The following is a 25,899-nucleotide window of genomic DNA, read 5'->3' as shown; positions in this document are numbered from 1 at the left end:
GGTAAACAATCTAAAGATTGAGGCCCTGGAGTCATTCTCAAATTTTAACACATAGAAAAATGAACTGAGGACTTATCAACATGCAGATCACGAGGTTCCAGCCCCCAAGAGTTACATTTGGGGGTCTAGCATAGGGACCAGAAATCTGCCTTTTTAACAAGTTTTCTAAGTGATACTGATGCTGTGGACCACAAACCAGGCTTTCGGAATCACTTGAATGAAGTTAAGGTAGTGCTCCCTGTTCTCTGTGCGGGTTCATAGCTTGTTTAAAATTAATCTGTTTTCCCAATTGTAAAACATTCTCGATAGAACATCTGTAATATTCAGAAATGCACAAAATATAATAAAAAGAACCTTAATCCCAACATCCTGAGAAATCCACTATTAATATTACGATGCATACTCTGTTCCCTTTTTCCCATGGACGTATGTGGTTCTTAATAGATGACATAATAGCATACCCACTACTGTTTAACCTATACTTTCTATTTAAAAACATACCGTAAATCATCTCTCTTCTTTAATAGCTACAAGCTAATCCATGGCATGGACGCTAAATTCGCAGTCCCTAAAACATCAGTGGATCTTCTTTGGGCAAGGGCTTAAAGGTTAAACTGCATCACATATCAAGTGACACCACTATCAACCTCAAGGACAAAAATGAGCTGAATCTGTCTTCAAGATAAGGTGTAAGGAATTATACAACATAATTGCCTCTATATATAGTTTTTTAAAGCCAAGAAAACCAACAGTATTTTTATAGGAGATACTAACATACTTTATAAAACGACAGAGAAAAGTACATGACAACAACAGTGACACCGACAACAACGACATCTAGGAAAGTGTCACCCCGAGCAGAAGAGAAGGAGATGGGTGTGAGAACAGGAGGATGACTACAGACTTGACCAAACCCGATTTTTAAGATGGAAAATTATTATATCACATAATTTTTTAAAATGTTAATATAGTGTCTGACAAATTGGTTTTATAATATTGATGACCTATAGTTCAATGAAATGCACATTCTTTACCAACTTTCTTCAGAAATGAAATTCATTACTTAATTTTTAATCAAACATGCACGTTCATTTTTTTAAGCTCCTTGCTTCCAAATCAACAGCTTAAGTCCCAAGTAAACTGACACATACCATCGTCCAGGAGGAGGGGGCACACGGGAGAACATTTAGTGCTTAAATCTGAGTTGTGGGGACACGGTCTGCCAACCCTTGCTTTACACCATATACATAGTTTAGAAATATTTTTTTCTATCTGATATTTGATTCGAACTGTTAAAGCAGACATAAAGAGGACATACTTAACACACAAGGTCTCATGTAATACCCCTCCTTTAATTTGGGATCTTCGGGTACATATAGGTCTCCACCACATAACACTTTAGCACCCTGCCAGAAGAGAAAAAAGAATGCGTATTTTGTGTTACACGCACAACCTCAACATGCATGCACGAAATGCTACATGATTCCTGACAAATGCATACTTGGTCACTCCACTGCAGGTACCAAGCAGAATGATGCTCCCCAAAGGATAAGACCACAGGAAAAGGATATGGAGCAAGGAACCTAGGAGTAGCTACCCCTCTCCTCATCATCTCCTCTCTACTTGTTTCTCACCTGCTCCTTCGCCACTTTAACAAACCCAAGGATTCGCTCCAGATGTGGTCGGTTGATCAGGGGACCCATCCTTGTATCTTCCAGAAGGGGATCTCCAATTTTTATCCTTTGGGTCTGTTTCACCACTTCCTCTGTAAATTTATCAAGAATTTCCTTTTGCACAAATACCCTTGTACCATTACAACAAACCTGAAGAACAAACACAAATTTACATGTAGGTAAGGGGAGAAAAAGGAAAAGGGAAAAAAAAAAGTACAACAGCTTTACATTTAAGAGAGACAATGCTTTCGTTAAAGATTAGTTCTATTTCTAAAAATTATCACCACACTGAATAGGATCACACATGTAACTGTGGACATATTACCCTACAGGCACAAACTAGCTGCCCTTTGAGATAAAAGCTGTATCTTTGTTTTTGCTTATGTTTCTCTAAGGCAATTAACTGATCCATATGATCCACAGGACGTCTTCTATTTCCTCATTTCCGATGCTCAATTTGGCTGAATATTTTGAGAATAGGAGGTAAGAGTGAAAGGGACTAAAGAGTAAAAATAGGTTAGGAATTGAGTCCTTGAGTCTGAGAAAAACCCAGAGCATTTCACAGTCCATGTTTGTCTCTAAAACCACAAATAATGACTATTCAGATAGGAACATAAATATGAACATAAATACTGCTCAAATGCGATCAAAACCGGGTAAAAGAAAGTCCAAAACCAGATATCCAAGTACTCAGAGAAATTTAGTTTATGATAAAGGTGGAGTCTCAAGCCACTGAACAAGGATGACCTAGTAACAAACAGACCTACAACTGGTTAGCCATGTTGTATACAATCTCATACCATAAACAAGAACAGACCCAGAGCTCCCATCGTGGCTCAGCCAAAATGAACCCGACTAGTATCCACGACGATGTGGGTTCAATCCCTAGCCTTGCTCAGTGGGTTAAGGATCTGGCATTGCTGTGAGCGGTAGTGTAGACTGCAGACATAGCTCTGATCCCACGTGGCTGTGGCTGTGCTATAGGCTGGCAGCTGCAGTTCTGATTCGACCTCTAGCCTGGGAACTTCCATATGTAGCAACTGTGGCCTAAAAAAAAATCAATTACTAAGAGAAAATGTAGGTGAAATGTATAAATTAGGTATAGGAAAAGGTTTCCTACTACTCAAAATCTAGATGCAGGGGTTCCCATTGTGGCTCAGCAGTAACCAATGCAACTAGTATCCATGAGAACGCAAGTTCAATCCCTGGCCTTGCTCAGTGGGTTAAGGGTGTGGCGCTGCTGTTAGCTCTGCTGTAGATCACAGGCGAGACTTGGTTCCTGTGTTGCTGTGGCTGTGGCATAAGCCAGCAGCTGCAGCTCTGATTCGACCCCTAGCCTGGGTACCTCCATATACCACAGGTGTGGTCCTAAAAAGCGGAGGGGAAAAAAAAGTCTATATACAATGAAAGAAAAAAATGATAAATTTGACTACATAAAAGTAATAATCTTTTGCATGGCAAAGACGTCCTAAATACAGCCAGGGCAATAGACAAAACAGAAGAAAATAGTTGCAATGTACATTATAGATAAAGGGTACTATCACCAATATTTAAATAACTTCTAAAACTAAGGGAAAAATCAAAACTGATATATAATACACTAAAAAAAGCTAAATTTACTGTATGTGAATAAGAACAAAAACTCTAAAAAATTGAGGGAAATGACTAGAAGCTCAATATAAAAATGAACAAGGGACAATTCACACACACATATAAATAGTCCTTAAGCCTAAAAAAGATGTTCAATCTCATTCATAATTAGAAAACGGAAATGAACACTTCAATGAAATACCGTCTCTTACCTTGTGAGGAAATAGGTACACATACATTGTCGGCAGGAATGCAAGCTGATCCAACCCATTTGGAGGAGGATATGGCACTATCTTATAAAGTTATATATGCATTCACCATCACTGATCGTAAGGGAAATACAAGCAAAAACCTACAGTGAGATACTACTTCACATCTATTCTGAAGGCTACTATCAAAAAAACAAGATTATAGCAAGTATTGGCAAGGATGAGGAGAAACTGGAACCTTTGTGCATTGTTGGTGAGAATGTAAAATGGTACAGCTGCTGTAGAATACAGCATGGCAATTCCTTAAAACACTAAACACAGAATTATCCTATGATGCAGAAATTCTATTTCAGAGTATATACCCAAAAGAAGTGAAAGCAGGGGCTTTAGCAGGTGCATGTACACCAAAGTTCACAGCGACACTATCCACCACAGCCAAAGACAGCAATAACCTAAACATCCGCTGGCAGATGAATAGATAAAGACATTGTGGTACCCATGCACAATGGGATACTGGTCAGTCTTAAGAAGGAAGAAAATTCTGACACATGCCACAACATGGATACACTTTGAAGACCTTATGTAAAGAGAGATAAGCCAGACACAAAAGGACAAACCCTGTATGATCCCACTTATCTGAGATACCTAGAAGAGTCAAATTCATATAGATAGCAAGTAAAATAGCGGTTACCAGGGACTAGAGGAAGAGGCTAGAGGAAGTTATTGTCTGACGTGTACAGTCTCAGTCCTGTAAGATGAGATGAAGAGTGCCAGAGATGGAGAGTGCTGATGGTTGCACAGCAGTGTCAATGCACTTAATGCCACTGAACTGTATGCTTAAGGGTTAACAGGTCAGTTTTGTTAATATTTTACCACAAAAAAAAAAATAGGCCTAGGAAACTACATATGCATTTACCACGTCTAGAAATTGACTCTGAAAATATATTTACATCAATGTGAACACACACATGCATGAGGTTATGCGGGGAGCCGAGAAGATGCAAGGACTCAAAAAAAAAAAAAAAAAAGGACCTTGCCTGATGGCAGAAAAACCTGAAGGCAAGTTCCTAACCAAGGAAGGGAGCTCACCTGAAAGGTACATGCCGAAGGTGGGCCTCTGGACAGGATAAAAGCTCACCTGAACGGTACAAGCCGAAGGGGGGCTTCTTGTCAGGATAAAAAGCCTACCTGCACGGTACAAGCTGGGGGCAGGCCTCAGGTTACACAGCTCTCATTTTGATGTTGATGGGGAAGAATTGGGGCTTTCCTGGGAAAACAATTTCCATGTTTACACTGGAGAACCTGGATTGTTTCTCGGGTGACCTAGTCTTTTCTGCTGTTTTATTTGTTATTCAGTTTTCCTCAGTCTTTCCTGATTACTTGCTTATTATTCTTCTTTTCCATTCTTGTTTTCCTATGGTGATTTGTGATTTAACAAAATTACAACAATAATATAATAAGAATTTCATCCTGAAGGACTTTTCCCTATTCATATCCAACTTAATTAAAACATAGTGTTTATCTACTAATTAGTTATACAGTAAACTTTAGAGTTAGGATTTTAATGAGGTTCATAGAAGTTTGACATATATTATTCTTGGCCAAAAGACAACTAGCTATGAGTTACAGAAGCTTTTAAGTGATATCCAGTTAAGTTGGTTTATATTTCTTACACTGTCTCCCTGCCATAACGCTTTAAAGATAAGCACCAATCTAAAAACAAGATTTGTGAATGCCCAATTCTTGTGTCCGTGACCTCTTCAACTTGTGGAGACTTGCTGGCCATGGGATGATTTGTACTGAGTCTCCTCCTTTCCACATGATGTACTGTACCTAATTGCCCCTAAACTGTACCCACTAAATTTAGTTAAGACAAAGATGTTAGAACGTGATGTATAGCTGCTGTGCCATGTAAAAGTTAACCAATGTACTTTTAACACTGTGATGTAATCTGTAGCAAAAAGCTGTCTATATAATCAACCACTGTTGCCAATAAAATTTGAGCAGTCCAGCGCCCTGAAAGAAGGGACAAAGAGGCTGTCTCTGTTGCAAAAGCCGACGTCTGTCCCTCTTCTTTGGGAAAAAGTGTACACTCCCTGGCCGCCGGAGCTGGCCTCCAGCAACAAGGTTATTCACTGCAGCATCGTCTGTAATCACAAAATACTGGAAACAACTAAGTGCCCATCCAAAACAGAGTAGTTGAAAAAATTAACAGCGGTACAAAGAATTATACTATCTACACAGCTATAGAAAAGAAAGAAGATTTCTATGAAATGAAATGATTTTCAGGACATATTAGGTGAAGAAAGCAAAGAAGAGAGTATTTCTAATATGCTTTTAAGGAAAGGAAAAATAATATACAAGGACCTGCTCATCTATGTGAAAAGGAACAGGAAGGAAAAATGAGAAAGAGATTTGGCTGGATGGAGTGGATGGGAAGGAGGAGGGAACGGGAGTGGGGCAGAAGCAAAAGAAGAGTGACATTTCTGTGTGCCTTTTTGGTAAAATTCTGACATTCAGAACCAGGTTAATATTTCACTTAAAATAAATAAATTTGTTTAAGATCAGCAAAGATAGGGCAAAACAAACCCCAAGTGAAAAAAAAAATAGAAATTTTTTTTTTTGTCTTTTTGCCATTTCTAGGGCCGCTCTGGCAGCATATGGAGGTTCCCAGGCTAGGGGTCTAATCGGAGCTGTAGCTGCCAGCCTATGCCAGAGCCACGGCAACGCCAGATTCAAGCCGCATCTGCGACCTACACCACAGCCCATGGCAATGCTGGATCCTTAACCCATTGAGCAAGGCCAGGGATCAAACCCACAACCTCATGGTTCCTAGTTGGATTCATTAACCACTACGCCACAGCGGGAACTCCAAAATAAACTCATTTTTAAAAATGAGTATTATCTTTAAAAATGAGTATTATTGAAGGGGATGGTAAAGGAAAAACCAACTCATTAACTTCTTCTTCCTTTTTTTTTTCTTTTTAGGGCCAAACCTGCCTCATATGCAACGTGGGATCTGAGCCACGTCTGCAACTTACACCACAGCTCATGGCAATGCCAGATCCTTAACCCACTGAGCGAGGCCAGGGATTGAACCCATGTTCCCATGGATACTAACTGGGTTTGTTAACCACTGAGCCATGACGGGAAGTACAGCCAACCCATTAACTTCTGAACACAGAATTTTAACTATACCTTCAGGCTAAAGACAAAAAGAACTGTAAAAAAAAAAAAATGCTGAACTCTAGTTAAAAGGTTTATTTTTCATGGTAGTGTAGGTCCACAAATCTGAAACTATTATAAATAGATTCTAGGACTGAGAAATTTCATATACTGTGAGTAATGGAAGAAAAATGTCTCACTGTCAGAGAAGGAAACTATAAACATGGAAGAGAAGAGGCTAAATAAACCTTGCAGTATTGAACTGGCTGGAAATACGTGTATGAACTTGCAGTTATTAATACAGATGGATATAGAAATAGATATGTATGTATACATAGTACACATATGCCAATCATTTTTCCTGACGCTGGCCTCTGAGAAGACATAGAAACCATGATACCCTAGCAGAAACGAGCACACCTGGCACTTAGATCTTGGTTTCTAAATACCACTTACCTAACTGGAACCAAGCCTCCTTAGAGAAATGGCTGGTTCCAGACCTCCACCAGAGAGCTCCTTGCTGTGCCAGGAAATAAAGAAGTGCTCAGAGAATAATGAACATATCAAAATGTCACAAAAAGAGACTCCCGTTAACAGAATCTGCAATTATTTGAGCATCAAAATCAAGAATCATAGTAAGGGGAGTTCCCATGTGGCTTAGTGGTGAACGAACCTGACTAGTATCCATGAGGATGCAGGTTCGATCCCTGGCTTCGATCAGTGGGTTAAGGATCTGGCATTGCCATGAGCTGTGGTATAGGTCACAGGAGAGGCTCAGATCCAACACTGTTGCTGTGGCTGTGGTGTAGGCCAGTGGCTGCAGCTCCAATTTGATCCCTAGTCTGGAAACCTCCATATGCCACAGGTGTGGCCTTAAAAAAAAGACAGAAAAAAAAAAAAAAAGAATCATAGTAATGGATTATAACCCACAGAAGGAGATAAGAATCCATGGGTCCATGCTGATAGAAGTAAAGGAATTAAAAAAAAAAAAAAGAGAAAGAGAGAAGGGAAAGTCCTTTCTTACAATAGATAGTAACCAAATGTAGAAGGAATAATGGAAGCATAAAATCACCATTTGGTGACCACTAGGAAAAAATGTTTCCAGCAAACACCATTTATGAGTACTAAAACTTAGGTCAAAGTTTAATAAGGAACAAGATAGTTTCACCTTCCCTCCTGTAAGAGACTTATTAACCACAGAGGAAAAAAAAAGTAACTTTACAGTAAAGCCCCACCTTAAGCAAGTGATCAAAGTCAACACCACCACTGGAAAATATAAAACATCATTTTCGTAGTATTTGTTTTGCCAAAAATGCACAACCTGAATCTAATTTTTTTTTTTGTCTTTTTGCTATTTCTTGGGCCACTCTCACAGCATATGGAGGTTCCCAGGCTAGGGGTCGAATCAGAGCTATAGCTGCCAGCTTACGCCACAGCCACAGCAACTCAGGATCCGAGCCATGTCTGCAACCTACACCACAGCTCACGGCAACGCCGGATCGTTAACCCACTGAGCAAGGGCAGGGATCAAACCCGAAACCTCATGGTTCCTAGTCGGATTCATTAACCACTGCGCCACGATGGGAACTCCCGAATCTAATTTTTTCAAAAAACTAGAGAGACCCCAAATGAGGGACACTCCACAAAATACATGGCCTGTATTCTTCAAAAATACCAAGGTCCTGGAAGATAAGAATGACTTTAGAACTGTTCCAGATTAAATGAGTTTGAGGAGACAGGACAACTACATGTAATGCATCATCCTGGATTAGATCTTGGACCAGTTTAAAAAAAAAAGTCTTCTTTTGCTAAAAGGACATTAGTCAAACAGATGGTGAGATCTAAATAAAGGCTATAGGTTGAATAATAGTACTACATTAATATCAAGTTATTATTATTGAATTTACCTAGATATGTTGTGCTTATTTAAGAGAATGCACTTGTTTTTAGGATATACACTGGTGGAGGTCAGGGATCTCCTGTCTGTAACTTTCAAACAGTTCAGAAAAAAATAATATGCATATGTATGTGCAGACAAACAAAAGGAACAGTAAAGTTAATGAGATAAAATGTTAACATTTGAGGAGCCTCATTCTAAGGTACATGCAAATTCTTCGTACTATTTGTGCAACTTTTCTGTAAGTCTGAAATTATTTCAAAATAACAAGCCTTAAGACATGCTGTGAGATGAAATGATGGAGATTCCTTTCAAACCTTTTCCAGGTCAGGTACACACCTCGCCTTGCGTGAGGAAGTTGGCCATCAGCGCCCCCTTCACCGCATTCCCCATGTCACAATCTGAGAAGATGATCAGTGGAGATTTGCCTCCAAGTTCCAAAGTCACAGGTTTGATTCCTTTAGCTGACATCTCCATGATCTTCCAGAAGAAGAACAAAAGCATTCAGAAGTTTAACACAATTGAGATTGTACAAGATGTTAACTAAACCCTGACCCTCCAAAGTCACCTTGAACTTGGCCTGCAGCCTTGCTCTTCTCAACGTATTTTGTCGTTTACTTGAAATATTCTTTTCCAGAACACTGACGAGAACCCACAGAATTGCACCTGATATTCTGAAGAGGGAGTTCATTTAAAAAACACTGACAATTTACCTCATTGTCATGGGCAAAAACTCTTTTATATTACTATTATGTATTCAAGGCTGACAGAGCCCAGAGCACAAATTAAGGTCAAAACAATGAAAGTGAAATAACCTGAAAAAATACTCTTCCTTAGGAGGTTGGCTGCTATAGATGAGGAAAGTCACCAAATGGCATAAGTGGCAGCCCAGGGCCTCCCCTCTCAGACACAGGCAGGAGATGACGACTCCCATCCCCATTGGGCTGCTGTCATCACCCCAAGGGTGCCCCCTTCACCCCCTCACACTTTAAAGCACATTTGAGAGCCTTGCCCAGGAACACCTAGAGTCTCCCTCCCAATACAAGCTAGGTAAAATGAGAGGATGAGCCTCCAGCATACACCCTGGGGAGGCCTGACACGGCCACATCGAGATGCCACCTGTGTTCACCTACACAGGTTTATCTTCACCTTTGAGCCGGTGGGCACACTTCCAGTGAAGGAGATTTTGGCCACATCACGATGCTGACACAGAAGCTGGCCTGTGGCGGCCCCTCCCTGCACCACGTTGAAGAGCCCAGGAGGAGCGCCAGCCTCAGTATAGATTTCGGCCAGCAGCAAGGCGGACACAGGCGTGAAGGGAGAAGGTTTAAAGATCATGGCATTACCTGCATCACCAAAACACAAACACAGGGAGATCTGTTTGGTCATTCTTTCTCTTTTTTTTTAATTTATTTTTTATTTTTATTTTTTAGGGCCGCACCCTCGGCTGCGTCTGCAACCTACACCACAGCTCACAGTGACACCAGATCCTTAACCCCCTGAGTGAGGCCAGGGGTCAAATCCGCATCCTCATGGATGCTAGTCAGCTTCGCTAACCACTGAGCTAGGATGGGAACTTCAGAAAGATTTCTTAAGACTGGGAATCCTCTGAGGATAGGACCAGAGAACAAAGCAACAACTCTATTCCCCACCAAATGCTCGGCCAAAGATGCTATTATTAAGTAAACATCCTGTTCTTTCCACTTTGGTTTCTCTCATTAAACAGACTCCAAACTACATACTTGCACAGTCTCAACCATGGGTACCTTATACTTGCAGATCTGGACCGTTTTACATGTATTAATCTCATTTAACATTTGCAACAGCAGTGTGAAGTAAGCATGATTAGTCCCATTTTATAAAAGGTGAAACTGAAGACCAGAAAGCTTAATTTGATGAGAGGCCCCAAAGCTAGTAACTTAATTTTATTTCTCTATCACATAGGAATATGCAGGAAGACGAATATGAAGAGAAAAGAAAAAAAGCTGCATTTCAATACAATGTGTGAATAGCAAAGCTTTTTTAATCTGAGAGTTTTCTCCTAAGATACAGGATTCTTTTCCCACAGATAGCATGAGAAAACTTTCTGTCAATCAGCCGAAGCTTTTCTGAGGGAAACTTTATCATTTCTCTTAAGACACAAATGAAGGAGGTTTGCCTTCTGCTTCCTAAATGAAGTCAAACTCCTAAGTGCTACCCCCTACACAGAAATTCAGGTCCACAATCCTTATCCAGAGAAGAAGAAAACCTACCAGTAGCACAAAGCTAGTATATTCGACAGTAAAACATAAATAAATAAATAAGATCTCCAAGACCAAAATTAACTTTCTTTCTTCTATAAACAAAAACAAATTGGAGTTCCTGTTGTGGCTCAGCGGAAACGAACCTGACTGGTATTAATGAGGATGTGGGTTCAATCCCTGGCCTCGTTCCATGGGTCACAGATCTAGAGCTGCCGTGAGCTATAGTGTAGGTTGCAGACACAACTTAGATTCCGAGTTGCTGTGGCGTAGGCCAGCAGCTATAGCTCTGATTGGACCCCTAGCCTGGGAACTTCCATATGCCACGAGTGTGGCCCTAAAAAGCAAAAAAAAAAAAAAAAAAACCCAAAAAACCCCAAAAACAAATTAGATAAACAAAAATGGGAATACTGTAGACATGAGCTGTGTGTCTAACCTACAAACTTCCCAGGGGCAGACAGGAGGAAACCGTGCCCTCAGAGAAGAAGAGGTGCCCAGGTGGAGACGTATTCATTCTTACCACAGGCCAGCGCTGGAGCCGACTTCCAGCAGGCGATCTGAAAGGGGTAGTTCCACGCTCCGATTCCCACACACACCCCCAGTGGCTCTCTTCTGGTGTAACCAAAGGATCCGCCAGGGAGCTGAATGTGCTCTCCTAAGGGGACAGAAGAGAGTAGAGTGCAGTGCTGCCTATCCCAAGACTCCACCAGCACCTGGACTCCTGTCAGATGGGCCCCCTCGCTGCCCCCAGCACACTGAGCTCACTCCATCTCCGTTCTTCTGTTCATTCTAGTCATTCTGACACTGCTTCTGCATGTTCTCTCCACACAAAGAATCCCTTCTATCCTCCAAACCCATGTCCATTCAACTTGATGTAATTCTCTAAAAATTCACCAAGCATCCACTAGGTAACTTACTTGAAATTAACAGAAATGGGGGAAAGACAGAGGCTGAAGGGTCTGAGGACCCTGAAACCTCAGACTTCAGGCTCCCCACAGCCCTCCTGGGCCCTAGTAGACCATCCAACATGAACTGGTATAAACTTCCTATATGGCCAAAGAAAATTCCTTACCAAGTACATAAAATTAGTAAGTATGAATATACTCCCTGATTCTTGCAAGAACTGGTTTTTCAACAACTTGGACTACAGCTCAGGTACAAGGCTAGGTGCGTTATATACAACATCTCATTTAATTTTCATAATAACCAAGAAGATAGGGATTATCATTTCCATTTACATAAAGAGAGATAAACAAACTCCCAGGGTCATCCAAGTAGAGTGATGAACCCATGATTTTAACCTTAGGTCTGCCTTAATCCCAACTCTGTTCTTCTGTCTTCTTGTCATCTGGTCATAGAAGGACTTACCAGCCATGGATCCCGCCAAGCCTGCATAGTACTCCAGACACTGCCAGGAAGTGTCAATGTCCAATCGGGCCTCAAAGATGGACTTGCCATTGTTGATGGTCTCCACGGTGGCGATCTCGTCCTTCCGTTCCTTTGGGTGAAAGAGAAAACCAGATTTAAGACCTATTACCATATACCTCAATATAGTCAACATTCAAAACAGAATACATTGCCCAATCTTAAAAAATTAAAACAGCTTGCACTTTCAGTGAAAAAAAAAAGGAATGGCAGTGTGATATTTGGAAGAGAAATAAAAGCTTATTTCTAAGCAGCAGCTTTGTTCTCTGCCTCAAGTAACTGTCACAGATATAAGAGCAATACCTCACTTAGAAAAGGCATGGGGTTTTTTTGGTTTTTGTTTTTTTTTAGGGAATTTCCCAGGATAGAGGTCAAATCAGAACTGTAGCTGCCAGACCACACCACAGCCACAGCAACATGGGATGCAACCTACACCACAGCTCACAGCAACGCTGGATCTTTAACCCACTGAACGAAGCCAAGGATCAAACCTGCATCCTCATGGATCCTAGTTGGGTTCATTACCGCTGAGCCACAACGGGAACTCCAGAAAAGGCGTGTTTTGAGAAATATATGTGTATACCTATATTAATATGTATAGATATAGGTACATGTGTTTCTAGTCCCTAGAAAAATGACACAAAATAACCAAACACACAATTGACCTTTAAGAGGTTATACAAACCCATGGCTTTAATTCACCCAAAGAAATGCAGCATGTTAAAATTATAAGGTAATTATCTTTGAATGCTCAGTACTCATTAGTCTCTTTCCAAATACTGTTTCTAGTTGTAGTTTACACAACTCAGGGGCACTCAAGATGGTCCAGGGATGGACAAAAAGGTTTGGGAAATTAGATCTGGAAAAAAAAGCACTGAATAATGCCTTTTTTCCCCAAAGAAGATGAAAAATTGAATATGTGAGAAATAGATATTTGCTATTATGGGTCCAATTTAAAATAAACAATAGGGTCAAAATCTGAACATACATAAAAGCTGAATCAAACAACTGACAAGGAGCATTCTCTCACTAAAACAGATAAGGCTAACCAGAAGCAAAGTGAAATGGCAACAGAAATTAATATAAGCATTTATCCACAGTCCAAATCTCGAAATGACAGAAGGAGAAACATGAAAACCAGTATGAAATACAGGAAAGGACAGTTTGATAATGATATTTAGGCATATTCTACTTATACAAAGCCCAGAGGTATAAAGTGCTTTGATTCATTTATTCCACATTCGTTACTAAGAAAAAAGGATAGACCCAGTCTCTGTCTAAAGGAGCTCACTTAAAAAGGAAACTAGTAACTTCTAAATAAATTTTGCAATTATTAAATGTACATGTTCCTTCAAAATAATCTGGAAAGGACAATTTGAAAGAACAATCTGTTCATATTCAGACATGGTCTAAATTAAATTGCCTTCTATTTTATCTTACTTTTTGGCCACACCTGTGGCATGCAGACGTTCTCAGGCCAGGGATCAAACTCCTGCCACAGCAGCAACTCCTTATGACAACTACTTTCATAAGGAGACTGCAACTAAGAAAAGATTAGGACTTACCATTAAAATGGAGTTCCTGTCATGGCTCAGTGGTAACAAACCTGACTTGTATCCTTGAGGACTCAGATTTGATCCCTGGCCTCACTCAATGGGTTAAGGATCTGGCATTGCCACGAGCTGTGCTATAGCTTGCAGAGAGGCTCAGATCCTCTGTTGCTGTAGCTGTGGTGTAGGCTGGCAGCTGCAGCTCCAACTCCAATTAGACCCCTAGTCTGGGAACTTCCATAGGCTGTGGGTGCGGCCCTAAAAGACAAAAACAAAACAAAGCAAAAAAAAACAACTTTGTAATCTGGTAAAAAGCATCAAGAGTCAAAGTGAGAATGGAACATAAGACTAAAAAACAGGGAATTCCTGTCATGGTGTATCGGAAACAAATCTGACTAGGCGGCTACAGCTCCCATTTGACCCCTAGCCTGGGAACCTCCACATTCCACAGATGTGCTCCTTAAAAAACCAAAAAAAAAAAAAGCAAGATAAAGAGATCCAGAATTGATAGATGATAGAGTTAGTAGACAGGGATACTAAATGTTATCATAACTATATTTCATGTGTTGAAAAAGACAGAGAAAAACAAGAGCATATTAAGGAGCAACATGGAACATAAAAAAAAAAAGATTTTAAAGTTCAAGTTAAACTTCTAGAGATGAAAAATACACTGGATGGGATAAATAGTAGATTAGACACTACATAAGAAAAAGTGGTGAGATTGAGGCATTAACAATGGTAATAGTCAAAATAAAACACACAGGGGAAAAAAACTGGGGGATAAAATGAACAGGGCCTCAGTGAGCTGTGGAATAGTTTCAAGGAGGCTGACATATACGTAATTGGAGGCTCTGAAAAAGAGAAGATAGAAGAAAGGGGAGATAAAAATATCTGAAGAAATAATAGCCAAAATTTTCCCAAATTTAACTACATTATAAATTTACAAATTCAAGATCAATATGCTGCAAGCAAAAGAAATATAAAGAAAAATACATCAAAAGATAAAACTGCTTAAAACTAGTGATAGGAAGAAAAGTCTTAAAAGCAGACAGAGGGGAAAAAACACATTATTTACGGAGGAAGAAAAATAAGAATGACAGGAGATTTCTCTTCTGAAACAACACGAGCCAGAAGACAGTGGTTGCAACATCTTTAAATTACTAAAAGAAAAAACTGACAACCTAGAACTATTTGCACAGAATTCTTTCAACAATGAAAGCAAAATAAATATTTCTTCAGACCTACAAAAGATGAAAGAATATTACCAACAAACCTGCACTATAAAAAATGCTAGTGGAGTTCCCGTCGTGGCACAGCGGTTAACGAATCCGACTAGAAGCCATGAGGTTGCGGGTTTGATCCCTGGCCTTGCTCAGTGGGTTAAGGATCCTGCGTTGCCGTGAGCTGTGGTGTAGGTTGCAGATGAGGCTCGGAGCCCACGTTGCTGTGGCTGTGGCGTAAGCCGGCGGCTGCAGCTCCGATTCGACCCCTAGCCTGGGAACCTCCATATACCATGAGAGTGGCCCTAGAAAAGGCAAAAAGACAAAAAAATAAAAATAAAAAATAAAAAAATATTAAAAATCCTAGAGAAATTTCTTCAAGCAGAGGAAAAAAAAAAAAAAAACAGAAATTTGGGTCTACACAAAGAAATGAAGAGCACTAGAAATGGCAAAAATGTGGGTAAACATAAAATATTTTTAACTTAGGGGCATTCCCCTTGTGACTAGCATCCATAAGGATGAGTGTTTGATCCCTGGCCCCGCTCAGGGGGTTAAACATCTGGCGTTGCCGTGAGCTGGGGTGTAGGTTGCAGACACAGCTCAGATCTGGCATGACTGTGGCTGTGACATAACTTCAATTCGACCCCTAGCCTGAGGACTTCCATATGCCATGGGTGCGGCCCTAAAAAAATACATATATATTTTAACTTATTTTAAAATTCTTTTAAAAAGATAATTATGCTTAGTTAAAAAAAAAAATGGGGAGTTCTCGTCATGGCTCAGCAGTTAATGAACCCAACTAGCATCCATGAGGACGTGGGTTCAATCCCTGGCCTCGATCAGTGGGTTAAGGATCTGGTGTTGCTGTGAGCTGTGGTGTAGATCGCAGACACGGCTCAGATCCCGTGTTGCTGTGGCTGTGACTACAGCTCCGATTCAACCCCTAGCCCGGGAACCTCCGTATGCCTCGGTGGGGGGGCCTAAAAGACAAAAAAAAAAAGGAAAAGGAAAAGAACTGCAGATCATGATCAACCAGAAAAATCACTAAAAGAAACAATTGAGGGGAGTTCCCTGGTGGCTCAGTAGATTAAGGATCTGGCATTGTCATTGCTGTGGCATGGGTTCAACCCCTGATCCGGGAACTTCCGCATACCACGGGCACAGCCAAAAAAAAAAAAGGAAGCAATTGAGAGTTATGGCTGTAGGTTGTAATCAGAGGATGGGATTTGTTCAGTTGTGGAACACCTTTGGGTAAAAGCAGATCCAGGGAATGACTGTCAGACAAGAGCTTTACAGAAAAGCTGTAGTATATTTTTGACTGATAAAATAATACATAAATATTAAAGGAATGGAATGGGAAGTTGAAAGAAAAACAAAATAGCAGACAGAGTTGATTTCAGAACAAAATAATATTAGATACTATTCAAGATAAAGGAAAACAAGTTATTTTATAATGATAAAGGAGCCAATTCTTTTTTTTTTTTTTCTGTCTTTTTGCCCTTTCTTGGGCCGCTCCCGTGGCATATGGAGGTTCTCAGGCTAGAGGTCTAATCAGAGCTGCCAGAGCCACAGCAACGCAGGATTGGAGCCGAGTCTGCAACCCACACCACAGCTCACGGCAACACCAGACCTTAACCCACTGAGCAAGGGCAGGGATCGAACCCTCAACCTCATGGTTCCTAGTCAGATTTGTTAACCACTTGCCCCACGACGGGAACTCCATAAGGAGTCAATTCCTAAGAAGACATGACAATCCTAAATGCTCACGCCTAAGGAAAAAAATGAATGACAACTGAGAATAAAAAATTATAGCTTTGAGTTACCACTTTTGTTCTACCAAATTAAAAATAAAATTTTAATAGAGGAAAATACTTTGTTGGGAGAAAATTTTCCATGAGTATTTTGACATTACTGCATGGCCCAGGCTTTCTGAGCAAAGGACCCTGATTGCAAAGCAAAGGCCTTGGAAGGCAAAGATACTGTCTCCCTAAAGATAGAGGTCTCGGAGTTTCCATTGTGACTCAGCAAGTTAAGAACCCGACAGTGTCCACCAGGATGAGGGTTCGATCCCTGGCCTCGCTCAGTGGGTTTAGGATCCAGCAGCAAGCTGTGGCATGGTCACAGATGCGGCTCACATCTGGCAAGATGGCTGCAGCTGCAGCTCTGACTTGGCCCCTAGCCCGAGAATGTCTATATGCCACAGCTGGGGCCATTAAAAAAAAAAAGAAAGAGGGGAGTTCCTGTCGTGGCGCAGTGGTTAACGAATCCGGCTAGGAACCATGAGGTTGCGGGTTCGATCCCTGCCCTTGCTCAGTGGGTTAAGGATCCGGCGTTGCCCTGAGCCTGTGGTGTAGGTTGCAGACTCGGCTCGGATCCTGCGTTGCTGTGGCTCTGGCGCAGGCCAGTGGCTACAGCTCCAATTGGACCCCTAGCCTGGGAACCTCCGTATGCCGCAAGAGCAGCCCAAAGAAATAGCAAAAAGACAAAAAAAAAAAAAAGAAAGAAAGAAAGAAAGAGGTCTCTCTGGAGAGATATGGAGCTTATAGATTTATAGTCTCTCATTTCCTGTTCCTAGAGTGATCTGCTTACCTTCCAGAGTAATAAACCTAGGGACGCTTTCCCCTTAACTCTGGAGAGCTGCTTAATGAGTAACCTCTCTCTCTCCTGAGGAGAGAATGGGCAGATGTGCCTGCAGCCCCTAAACAAACTGAATCTTACCACTTTCAGGTTCCTCTCCTCTGGTGCAACCCACCGTATGTAACCATGTAACCAGAAAACATGTGGCTCTCTCTGCAGCACCCTGTGGGGGCTGGGGCTTGAAAATTGATGCTGAAGCATTGCTCTGGCTGCTGGATTTTGCTGTAATAAAATCTCTTTCCGTAATCCAGAAAGCTTCATGTCTCTCATCAGAATACATACATAACCTTGCAAGTGTGGTAACTCCCAGACCCTCAGCTTCTGAGTAACATTACTGATGAGGGATTGTGTTCCTTGCTTAGTATACCATGAACTTCAGGGTAGAAACCCCTGCCCATCTCTATTTTACAGTTGAGTTTACTAACATTAACTTCCCATCAATTTTGCAACACTCCTACCACTGAGAGATCTTCTTGATTTATATTTTGGTGTATATCCGCGGAATTTTCTAATTTTCTGTAATGACAGTCTGGTACTTTTACTTTTTTAAAACTTAAAAAACTTAACAAAGCTTAACTTTGTTTCTTAAGAGGGGAACATCAATGAATCTAGGAAATCTTCCAGGCAATTTGTGGCAGAAAATAAGCCTGAGAAAGAAAAATGAGCTTAAGAGTCATCAAGAGGAAAAAGTAAAAAGGAAGCAAGTACACACAGTCAAAATGAAAAGGAGACAAAAGGCACTCCAAAAAAGAAGGAAAAGGAGGAGTTCCCGTCGTGGTTCAGTGGTTAATGAATCCGACTAGGAATCTTGAGGTTGTGCGTTTGAGCCCTAGCCTCGCTCAGTGGGTTAAGGATCTGGCGTTGCCATGAGCTGTGGTGTAGGTCGAAGACCCGGCTCGGATCTGTGGCTTAAGCCAGTGGCTACAGCTCCGATTAGACCCCTGGCCTAGGGAGCCTCCACATGCCTCAGGTGCGGCCCTAGAAAAAGACAAAAAAAAAAAGAAGAAGGAACAAGAGCTCCTGCTGTGGTGAAACAGGATGGCAGCACGGTGCAGCACTGTGGGTTAAGAATCTGGTGTTGCCACAACTGCAGTTTAGGTTACAACCGAGGCTGGGATCTGATCCCTGTCTGGGAGCTCAATATGCCTAGAGGAGCCCACAGCAAAAAAAGGCAAAGAAAACCTGCCAGGGGAGACCTCACAAGGAGCTACGAGTCATTAGTTAATCACCGAATGAAAGCTTGTTGTACCCACCAAAGTGAGCATGTGAAAATGTTTCTCAATTTCATTAAAAGGTCATAGTGCATCAAAGTCTAACTGCAAATCATCACAAGGAACTCAAAGAGCAATTCAAGAGGGCTTTTCTGGAAGAGAGTAAATCAAAACATACCCTTATTATCCTGGCAGCCTCCAAAAGAATTCGGCAACGCTCCATGCCAGATTTCTGGCTCCATATTTTAAAGGCAGCCTTTGCATCTTGAACAGCCAAATTTACTTCCTTTTCTCCTGAACATGTGAAAGTAGCTATCACTCGACCTATAAGTACATGGAAAGTTAGTGTCATCGCAAATTGTGACCACACATTTTAAATAAAATACGGTGTATCCAATTTTCCTTTTAATGATCCCCTTGTTTTTAAATATAGTTTGATTTAGTGACAACCTATACCAGTAGTTCTTAACTCTTATTTAAGGGTCACTAAGCCTTTTAAGCGCCTAACAAAAGTTGCAGACTTCACAGAATTACAGAGATCTTGTTCCTTGCCTAGTACACCATGAACTTTGGAGTAAGAACCCCCGCCCTGCTCTATTTTACACTTGGGTTTACTTACATTAACTTCCTTTCAAATATTTTGCAACACTGCTTAGCAATGTTTGGGAATCTGAGAGGGCTTGCAAAAGCAAAACTGTACTCAGTCTCCTGGGTCATGAACGCTGATTTTTTTTTTTTTTTTTTGGTATTTTTAGGGCCGCACCCTCAGCATATGGAAGTTCCCAAGCTAGGGGTCAAATCAGAGCTGTAGCTGCCAGCCTAGGCCACAGCCACATCTGCCACCAACACCACAGCTCACAGCAACACTGGATCCTTAACCCACTGAGAGAGGCCAGGAATTGAACTGGTGTCCTTTTGGATACTAGTCAGGTTTGTTACCACTGAGCCACGATGGGAACTCCAAACCCTGATTTTAAATCACTGGTTTATGTTCTATACAAGTGATATACTACTACTGACACTTGACAAATATGGTTAATAAACAGAATATCAAGAAAAGATATTCCTAACAGAAGAAAACTCTTCTTAAATACAGGGGAAAAAAGGTCTCTTCTTATTTCAATTGTATTCCCTATCCCGATTTGGGGCAAAATATGAAATGATCAGTTTTTCTAGACCCAAATCCCAAGGGTTGTGACTGACTGTACCAAAAAGAATTCCCTAAGACGTCAAGTCAGCAGTTTCTTTTCCCCTCCCACAAGAAAACCTAGAACTCTGCTTTTTCCCAGAGATCTGACAAACCTGCAATTTGTTACAAATTTGAATAGCCAATTGGTAACGGCAGTGGCTAAGGATCTCACACAACTGTAGGGGATTAATATAAAGAGCAATTGTTCTTTCTTTTGCATCAACATGGAGGTGGGGGTCAAGAGGCGGTTTCCTCCTACCTAAAGGAGACCCTGATGATGTCTGCGACCCCTTCCTGCTGACAAGTCAGCGCTCTGCCCTTTAGTGTAACTGGTCAAACCTAAATTCCCCAGGCCTTTGCAATCCAGTTTTAAATCTCTCTGGCTACATGCCATTCCGGTTTTCGCAAACATTTACATTTCTCTCCCCATAAATATTCCATAAAACCCAGCAAAACAAACACAAAACAAAACCTCTCATTTGCTTTGTGATCTGAGGCCTGGCACAGTGCTTGGCACACATTAAACACTGGATAGAAGCAAGATTTCGTCCCCTCTTCTCAGTTCCGATTTATGTTCAGAAACGTTTTAACACTAGGAGACGGCAACAAAGTCCTCAGTCATGCTCATTAGAATCATCTGTGCGAGCACCTCCATTTTGGCACAAGCGTTTCTTTTCACCCCCGTCCTTCTAGAACTCCTCTACTACCGGCACCGTGGAAGACAGAACTGCAGTCCCAGCTTTAAAGTGTAATAATTAACAAAGACACCACCTCACGCACCTTTGTGGGCTCTCTGTTCAGGCCGTTGTAAAATTACCCATGACCCCGCCGCGCAACTCACCAGCTCTTCCAGTTTCCTAGACTCCCTTCCTGTCCGGGTGCAGATGCACTCGTGTTTTGCAAGCAGCGTTAGCTGCAGGCACACACATACAACTTTATACTCTACACCGTCAAGTGTCTGTGGTCAATAAACGTTTGCTGAATGCACCGAATGAAGGTTCAGGGCCTAGAACAGGTGCACCCCTCAGGCGGGGGAGCGTCAACCCCACCCGACCCTGCCCCTAACCCAGCCCGCATGGCGTCTACAGCCGGGCTACCCAGGCCCTGGCAGCCTGGTCTCCGTCCAGTTACCGGTTGCCGGCTCGAACGCCTTCTCGGTGCCGGAGGCGTCCACCGGATCCACGCGGGCCCCGCCGCGGTAATTAAGTGGCTGTGACACGATGAAGGTGCCAGTGCTCATCGCGGCGACCGGAGTGCGGAGAAGCGGAGAGAGAACGGCTAGACCAGCTCGGAGAAACATGCGAGGGAGGCGCGGGCACCAGTAGAGGGGCCGAGGGGAGGGGCGAGGCTTTGGGGGCGGGACCGAGAGACGGAAGGGGCTAGGGGCGGGGCCGTGGGAGGGGCAGGCCGCTCGAGGGCAGAGTTTGCGGAGGGGGCTGAGGGGCGTGGCAGGGCTAGGACTAGAGTTAGCCGGTCTCCTGGCAAGAGCCCGACCTTCCAGGGCGGAGTTTGGGAGGCTTTTGGGGACCTTCATTTGGGGCTCCTCCGTGGTGCAGGTCCGGTCCTCGCACAGCCGAAAGGATGGGTGACAACCAGAGTCTTACGCCCACTGACACGTGCACAGACGCACGCGCGCTTTCTCTCCCTCGCTCATTTTCACTTTCTTCTTCCAGATCAGTATTTGGAACCAGAGTTTTTTGGTACGTCACTGCATGTACTCATCCTTAAGATCCTACTCCTGATCCTTTCGACTAAAGAAAATGAAGAATTGGCGTGCTAGGAATTTTAACTTTGGTTACTTCACTCTTAAGCCGCCATTTCTTTATGTATATAATAGGACTTTTTAAAAGTTATTGTGAAAATGCAAACGAAGCACTCATTCAGGTTCCCTGCCTGGAATGTACATGATGTTCAATAAATGATCTGAGCACTTATTATTTGCTAAGCATTGCTCTAAGGCTCCTTATGAATATATTAAAATTACTTAATATTGTCTTTTTTGTTGTTGTTTTGTCTTTTGCCTTTTTGAGGGCAGCACCCACGGCATATGGAAGTTCCCAGGCTAGGGGTCTAAACGGAGCTGTTCCTGCTGGCCTACGCCAGAGCCACAGCAACATCAGATCCCAGTCGCATCTGCAAACCACACCACAGCTCACGGCAACACCGGATCCTTAACCCACTGAGCGAGGTCAGGGATGAACCCACAACCTCAAGGTTCTTAGTCAGATTCATTTAGGCTGAGCCTGTATGGGAACTCCTAAGTCTTTTTTTAAAAAAAGTTATGGTAAAGACCTAGGGAAGGACTGTCAAAGAAACATACAATATTGCCGTGTGAAACTGCTTTTTAAATTCTAAAAGAGCTGTGTGAATGCTATCAATGACAAATAGCACAAACCAAAGGCCTCATGAGAAGGTATGAGGAAAAAAGGCACTCTGTACAGCCACTTGGAGGGACTCCCAAGGTCGTGTCAGCTAAGGGAGCTTACACAAAAGCAATCCTGTTCTTTCATCAGACTGCACTCCCATGCATATGCTGCAAAGACTTCATGAACAGAAATTAATTGGCCATTTTTACATTTCATGATTTCCTGCAGGCATGTTTCTCTCCTAGGGGCTGCAGTCTTTCTCAATGTTCTTTTCTTTTCCTTTTATTTCCATGATATTAGGGAGGGTGATTTTCAGGTTTAAAATAGAAATAAATGACACTGGTCAGCTTTTCCAGAACCCTATGCCAATTTGTTAACCCTCTCAATGCTATGAAATTTGTAGGCCTTTGTCCTGTTGGGGAGATGGCTCAGATCTTCAGTGTCAGAAAATGAGACACATGAACACGGGGAGATCTAGACAAGGTTCTTTACTTCTGCAGAAGGGCGCGGGTGCTCAAAAAGCAGGGACAAAGAAGAAAAGACCCTCCCTATTTATCCCTAACACAGGTGATGTACCTGTCCCCTTCCCATTGGTCAGGTCAGGGTGCACCTTCTTCTCCATTGGCTAATCTGAAACAATTGTTACTGGGAGAGGAGGAAAAGAGGAGCGGGGGTGTCCCAGGAAGGCCTTTCAGCCAAACCCCCCAGCAAAATGGAGTAACCAAGATTTCCTTTGATAGAAAAGACATTATGTTACTTTCTACAGCCCTCAAATGGAAAGAGCATTATTCAAACTTAAAACAACCTGGGACCAAACTCAGCTACTACCTTTGTTATTGTTAGAGGTTAGAAGCAGACTTAAAACATATCATGAGTTGGTGAGGAGCAAAGTAGATTTCCAGGATCACTGGAGCAAGGATGGTCACTTGTGTGTACAGAGACCATACATCTCAAGGTTTTTATCCAGGAGGAGGAGGGAGCAATTCCTATTTATAATGTTCTGCCCCAACAAACGCATTTTGACATGTCAGATCATGATTCCTGCCTGATGTTCATTTTAGATATGCGGTCATGTCTGTTGATATAATTCATAAATTATAAAAAGGGCAAACCTCTGCCAAAATATTCAGCTCTTCCATTTGCCTATCACTGCTTTTATTATTAGTGTTATTAATATATATTATTGGCAAAACCCAACATGTAAAGAGACTTTATAGGTTGCAAAACCTTCACATTTATTTTCTCACTTAATGCTCATAAATCTGTGAGAGAAGATGGGATTAACACAGATCGAGGGAGTTCCCATTGTGGCTTAGCAGTAATGAATCTAGCTAATATCCATGAGCATGCGGGTTCGATCCCTGCCTTCGCTCAGTGGATTTAGGATCCAACGTTGCGGTGAACTGGTATAGGTGGCAGATATGGCTTGGATCCTGAGTTGCTGAGGCTGTGGCGTAGGCTGGCAGCTGCAGCTCCCGTTCGACCCCCCTAGCCTGGGAACTTCCATATGCCTCGGGTACAGCCCTAAAAAGAGACGAAACAAAAAATAAACAAACAAAAAAACACAGATTGAGTTAAAGAGCTCATATGTGACACTTTCATAAATATCTCAGTGGCAATTCTGCAAGATGGGTTTTATCATTCTTTGTGAAGCTGAGGTAAATAGCTAAGAAAGGTTGTAGAGCTTCCCCCCTCGTCCCCCAGAGGAGCTGGGATGGGAATTCAGCTCTGTGCAAGTCCAATGCATGTTTCTTCTCACTACACTGGGTCCAAATGTTGCTATCCGGGTCAAAACATCCCCATGAAAGTTGCTATCAGAATTCGCTCTTATTAGGCAGTCATCTATCAAAGAAAAGGCGGGGTTTGAAATCCAGAAAGCTGGTCCTGGGGAAAAGATTTAAGGGACCTCAAAAAAAAAAAAAAAAAAAAAAAAACTATAGGAGTTCCCGTCGTGGCGCAGTGGTTAACGAATCCGACTAGGAACCATGAGGTTGCGGGTTCGGTCCCTGCCCTTGCTCAGTGGGTTAACGATCTGGCATTGCCGTGAGCTGTGGTGTAGGTTGCAGACGCGGCTCGGATCCCGCGTTGCTGTGGCTCTGGCGCAGGCCAGTGGCTACAGCTCCGATTGGACCCCTAGCCTGGGAACCTCCATATGCCGCGGGAGCGGCCCAAAGAAATAGCAAAAAGACAAAAAAAAAAAGGGGACCTCTAAGTTTCCTGCGAGGAGCTTGTTTGCAATACTCCCAGAGCAACTGAGAAGCCACAGAGTGTGTCAGCCAGCTGTATAGGGGAAAGGTGAAAATTTAAAGAGACAGAGAAGAGCACACAGACAGACGGGTGTGCACACCCAGGATGGGTGCACAATGGATGGCAGAGGTTGGGGGGGGGCAGGAAAAGGGAGGAGCAGAATCATTGCTAAAGGAGGAGCAGATGCTGACAGAAACTGCCTATCTCGCAATTTGATTAAAGCCAAGCCCGGGTGCCGCTAAAGCCACCTCCATATCTGAATTTCCTTCCCCAGGGAACTGGAGGTGAAGATCAGCTAGATCCTATTCTTCCATCTCCAGGGCTCCCACAGGAGGGAGGCCTTGGGAACTGCCATGGTCCTTCACTTCACCTCACCCCCAAGTCATCTAGCTGCCAGGATGCTGCTCTGGTTTAATTTCATCATTAGTGGTATGCAATTCTTTGATATACCTTTCAGGAGGAAAAGAGAATATCTTTGGAGAGTAGCCAGCTCTCACTCCATCTTCTAGAACAATGTCAGAAACATACACACTTCACATTTTTTTTTTTCTTTTTAGGGCAGCATCTGCGGTATACGGAAGTTCCCAGACTAGATGTCAAATTGGCGCTATAGTTGCCAGCCTCAGTCACAGCCACAGTAACACCAGATCCAAGCCACATCTTTGACCTACACCACAGCTTGCAGCAATGCCTGATCCTTAACCCACTGAGTGAGACCAAGGATCAAACCTGCATCCTCAAAGATACCAGTCAGGCTCTTAACCCACTGAGCCACATCAGGAATTCCACACACACACTTTCTCTGTTCATGGATACAATAATATGTCTATTAGTCTTTTAAGTCTTTCAGTGAGGAGCCAGAAAAACATCCACACGAAAAGTGAAGGAAAAATTATTCAAAATCCTCTTCCTGCCCATATTTATGAGAAAGGACTTTCTCTTACAATAGTTCAGAGATTGGACTCCATTTTAAGCCCTGAGTATGCACATGTTCTTTATAAATAGAATATGATTTTCTCACCTGAGATCTAATGGCTTTCCTGATCTAGGCACCCTGACACTAGGATTCAGTCCTTGATGAATATTTGTTGAATAAGCAAATAAACAGTAATTCAGTCAGAGATGTTGAAAGAAATTTTCTAGTGGTAACTTTGTTTTTGTTTTTGTTTTTTTTTTTTAGGTGTGGCGTATGGAAGTGTCCAGGCTAGGGGTCTAATCTGAGCTACAGCTGCTGGCCTACACCACAGCCACAGCAACACAGGATCTGAGCCACATCTGCA

General features: G+C 42.3%; 1 protein-coding gene across 1 annotated transcript in view; it reads right to left on the bottom strand.

Annotated features, from left to right (window-relative positions):
• ALDH9A1 (aldehyde dehydrogenase 9 family member A1) overlaps positions 1-21,354 on the bottom strand; it is a 28,036-nt gene extending 6,682 nt beyond the window's left edge. The window contains exons 1-8 of the mRNA XM_047784025.1: positions 21,138-21,354; positions 18,996-19,141; positions 12,143-12,272; positions 11,295-11,429; positions 9,684-9,880; positions 8,874-9,014; positions 1,635-1,823; positions 1,319-1,406 (exon numbers count right to left, since the gene is read on the bottom strand). Of these exons, the coding sequence (XP_047639981.1) occupies positions 1,319-1,406; positions 1,635-1,823; positions 8,874-9,014; positions 9,684-9,880; positions 11,295-11,429; positions 12,143-12,272; positions 18,996-19,141; positions 21,138-21,306 (1,195 nt within the window). The 5' untranslated portion in view covers positions 21,307-21,354. The remainder of the gene's footprint in view (positions 1-1,318; positions 1,407-1,634; positions 1,824-8,873; positions 9,015-9,683; positions 9,881-11,294; positions 11,430-12,142; positions 12,273-18,995; positions 19,142-21,137) is intronic.
• Between the last annotated feature and the right edge of the window lie 4,545 nt (positions 21,355-25,899).

Source organism: Phacochoerus africanus, chromosome 6 (assembly GCF_016906955.1).
Source record: "Phacochoerus africanus isolate WHEZ1 chromosome 6, ROS_Pafr_v1, whole genome shotgun sequence".
Taxonomy (NCBI): domain Eukaryota; kingdom Metazoa; phylum Chordata; class Mammalia; order Artiodactyla; family Suidae; genus Phacochoerus; species Phacochoerus africanus.
This window is presented reverse-complemented; position numbering and strand designations above follow the sequence as displayed.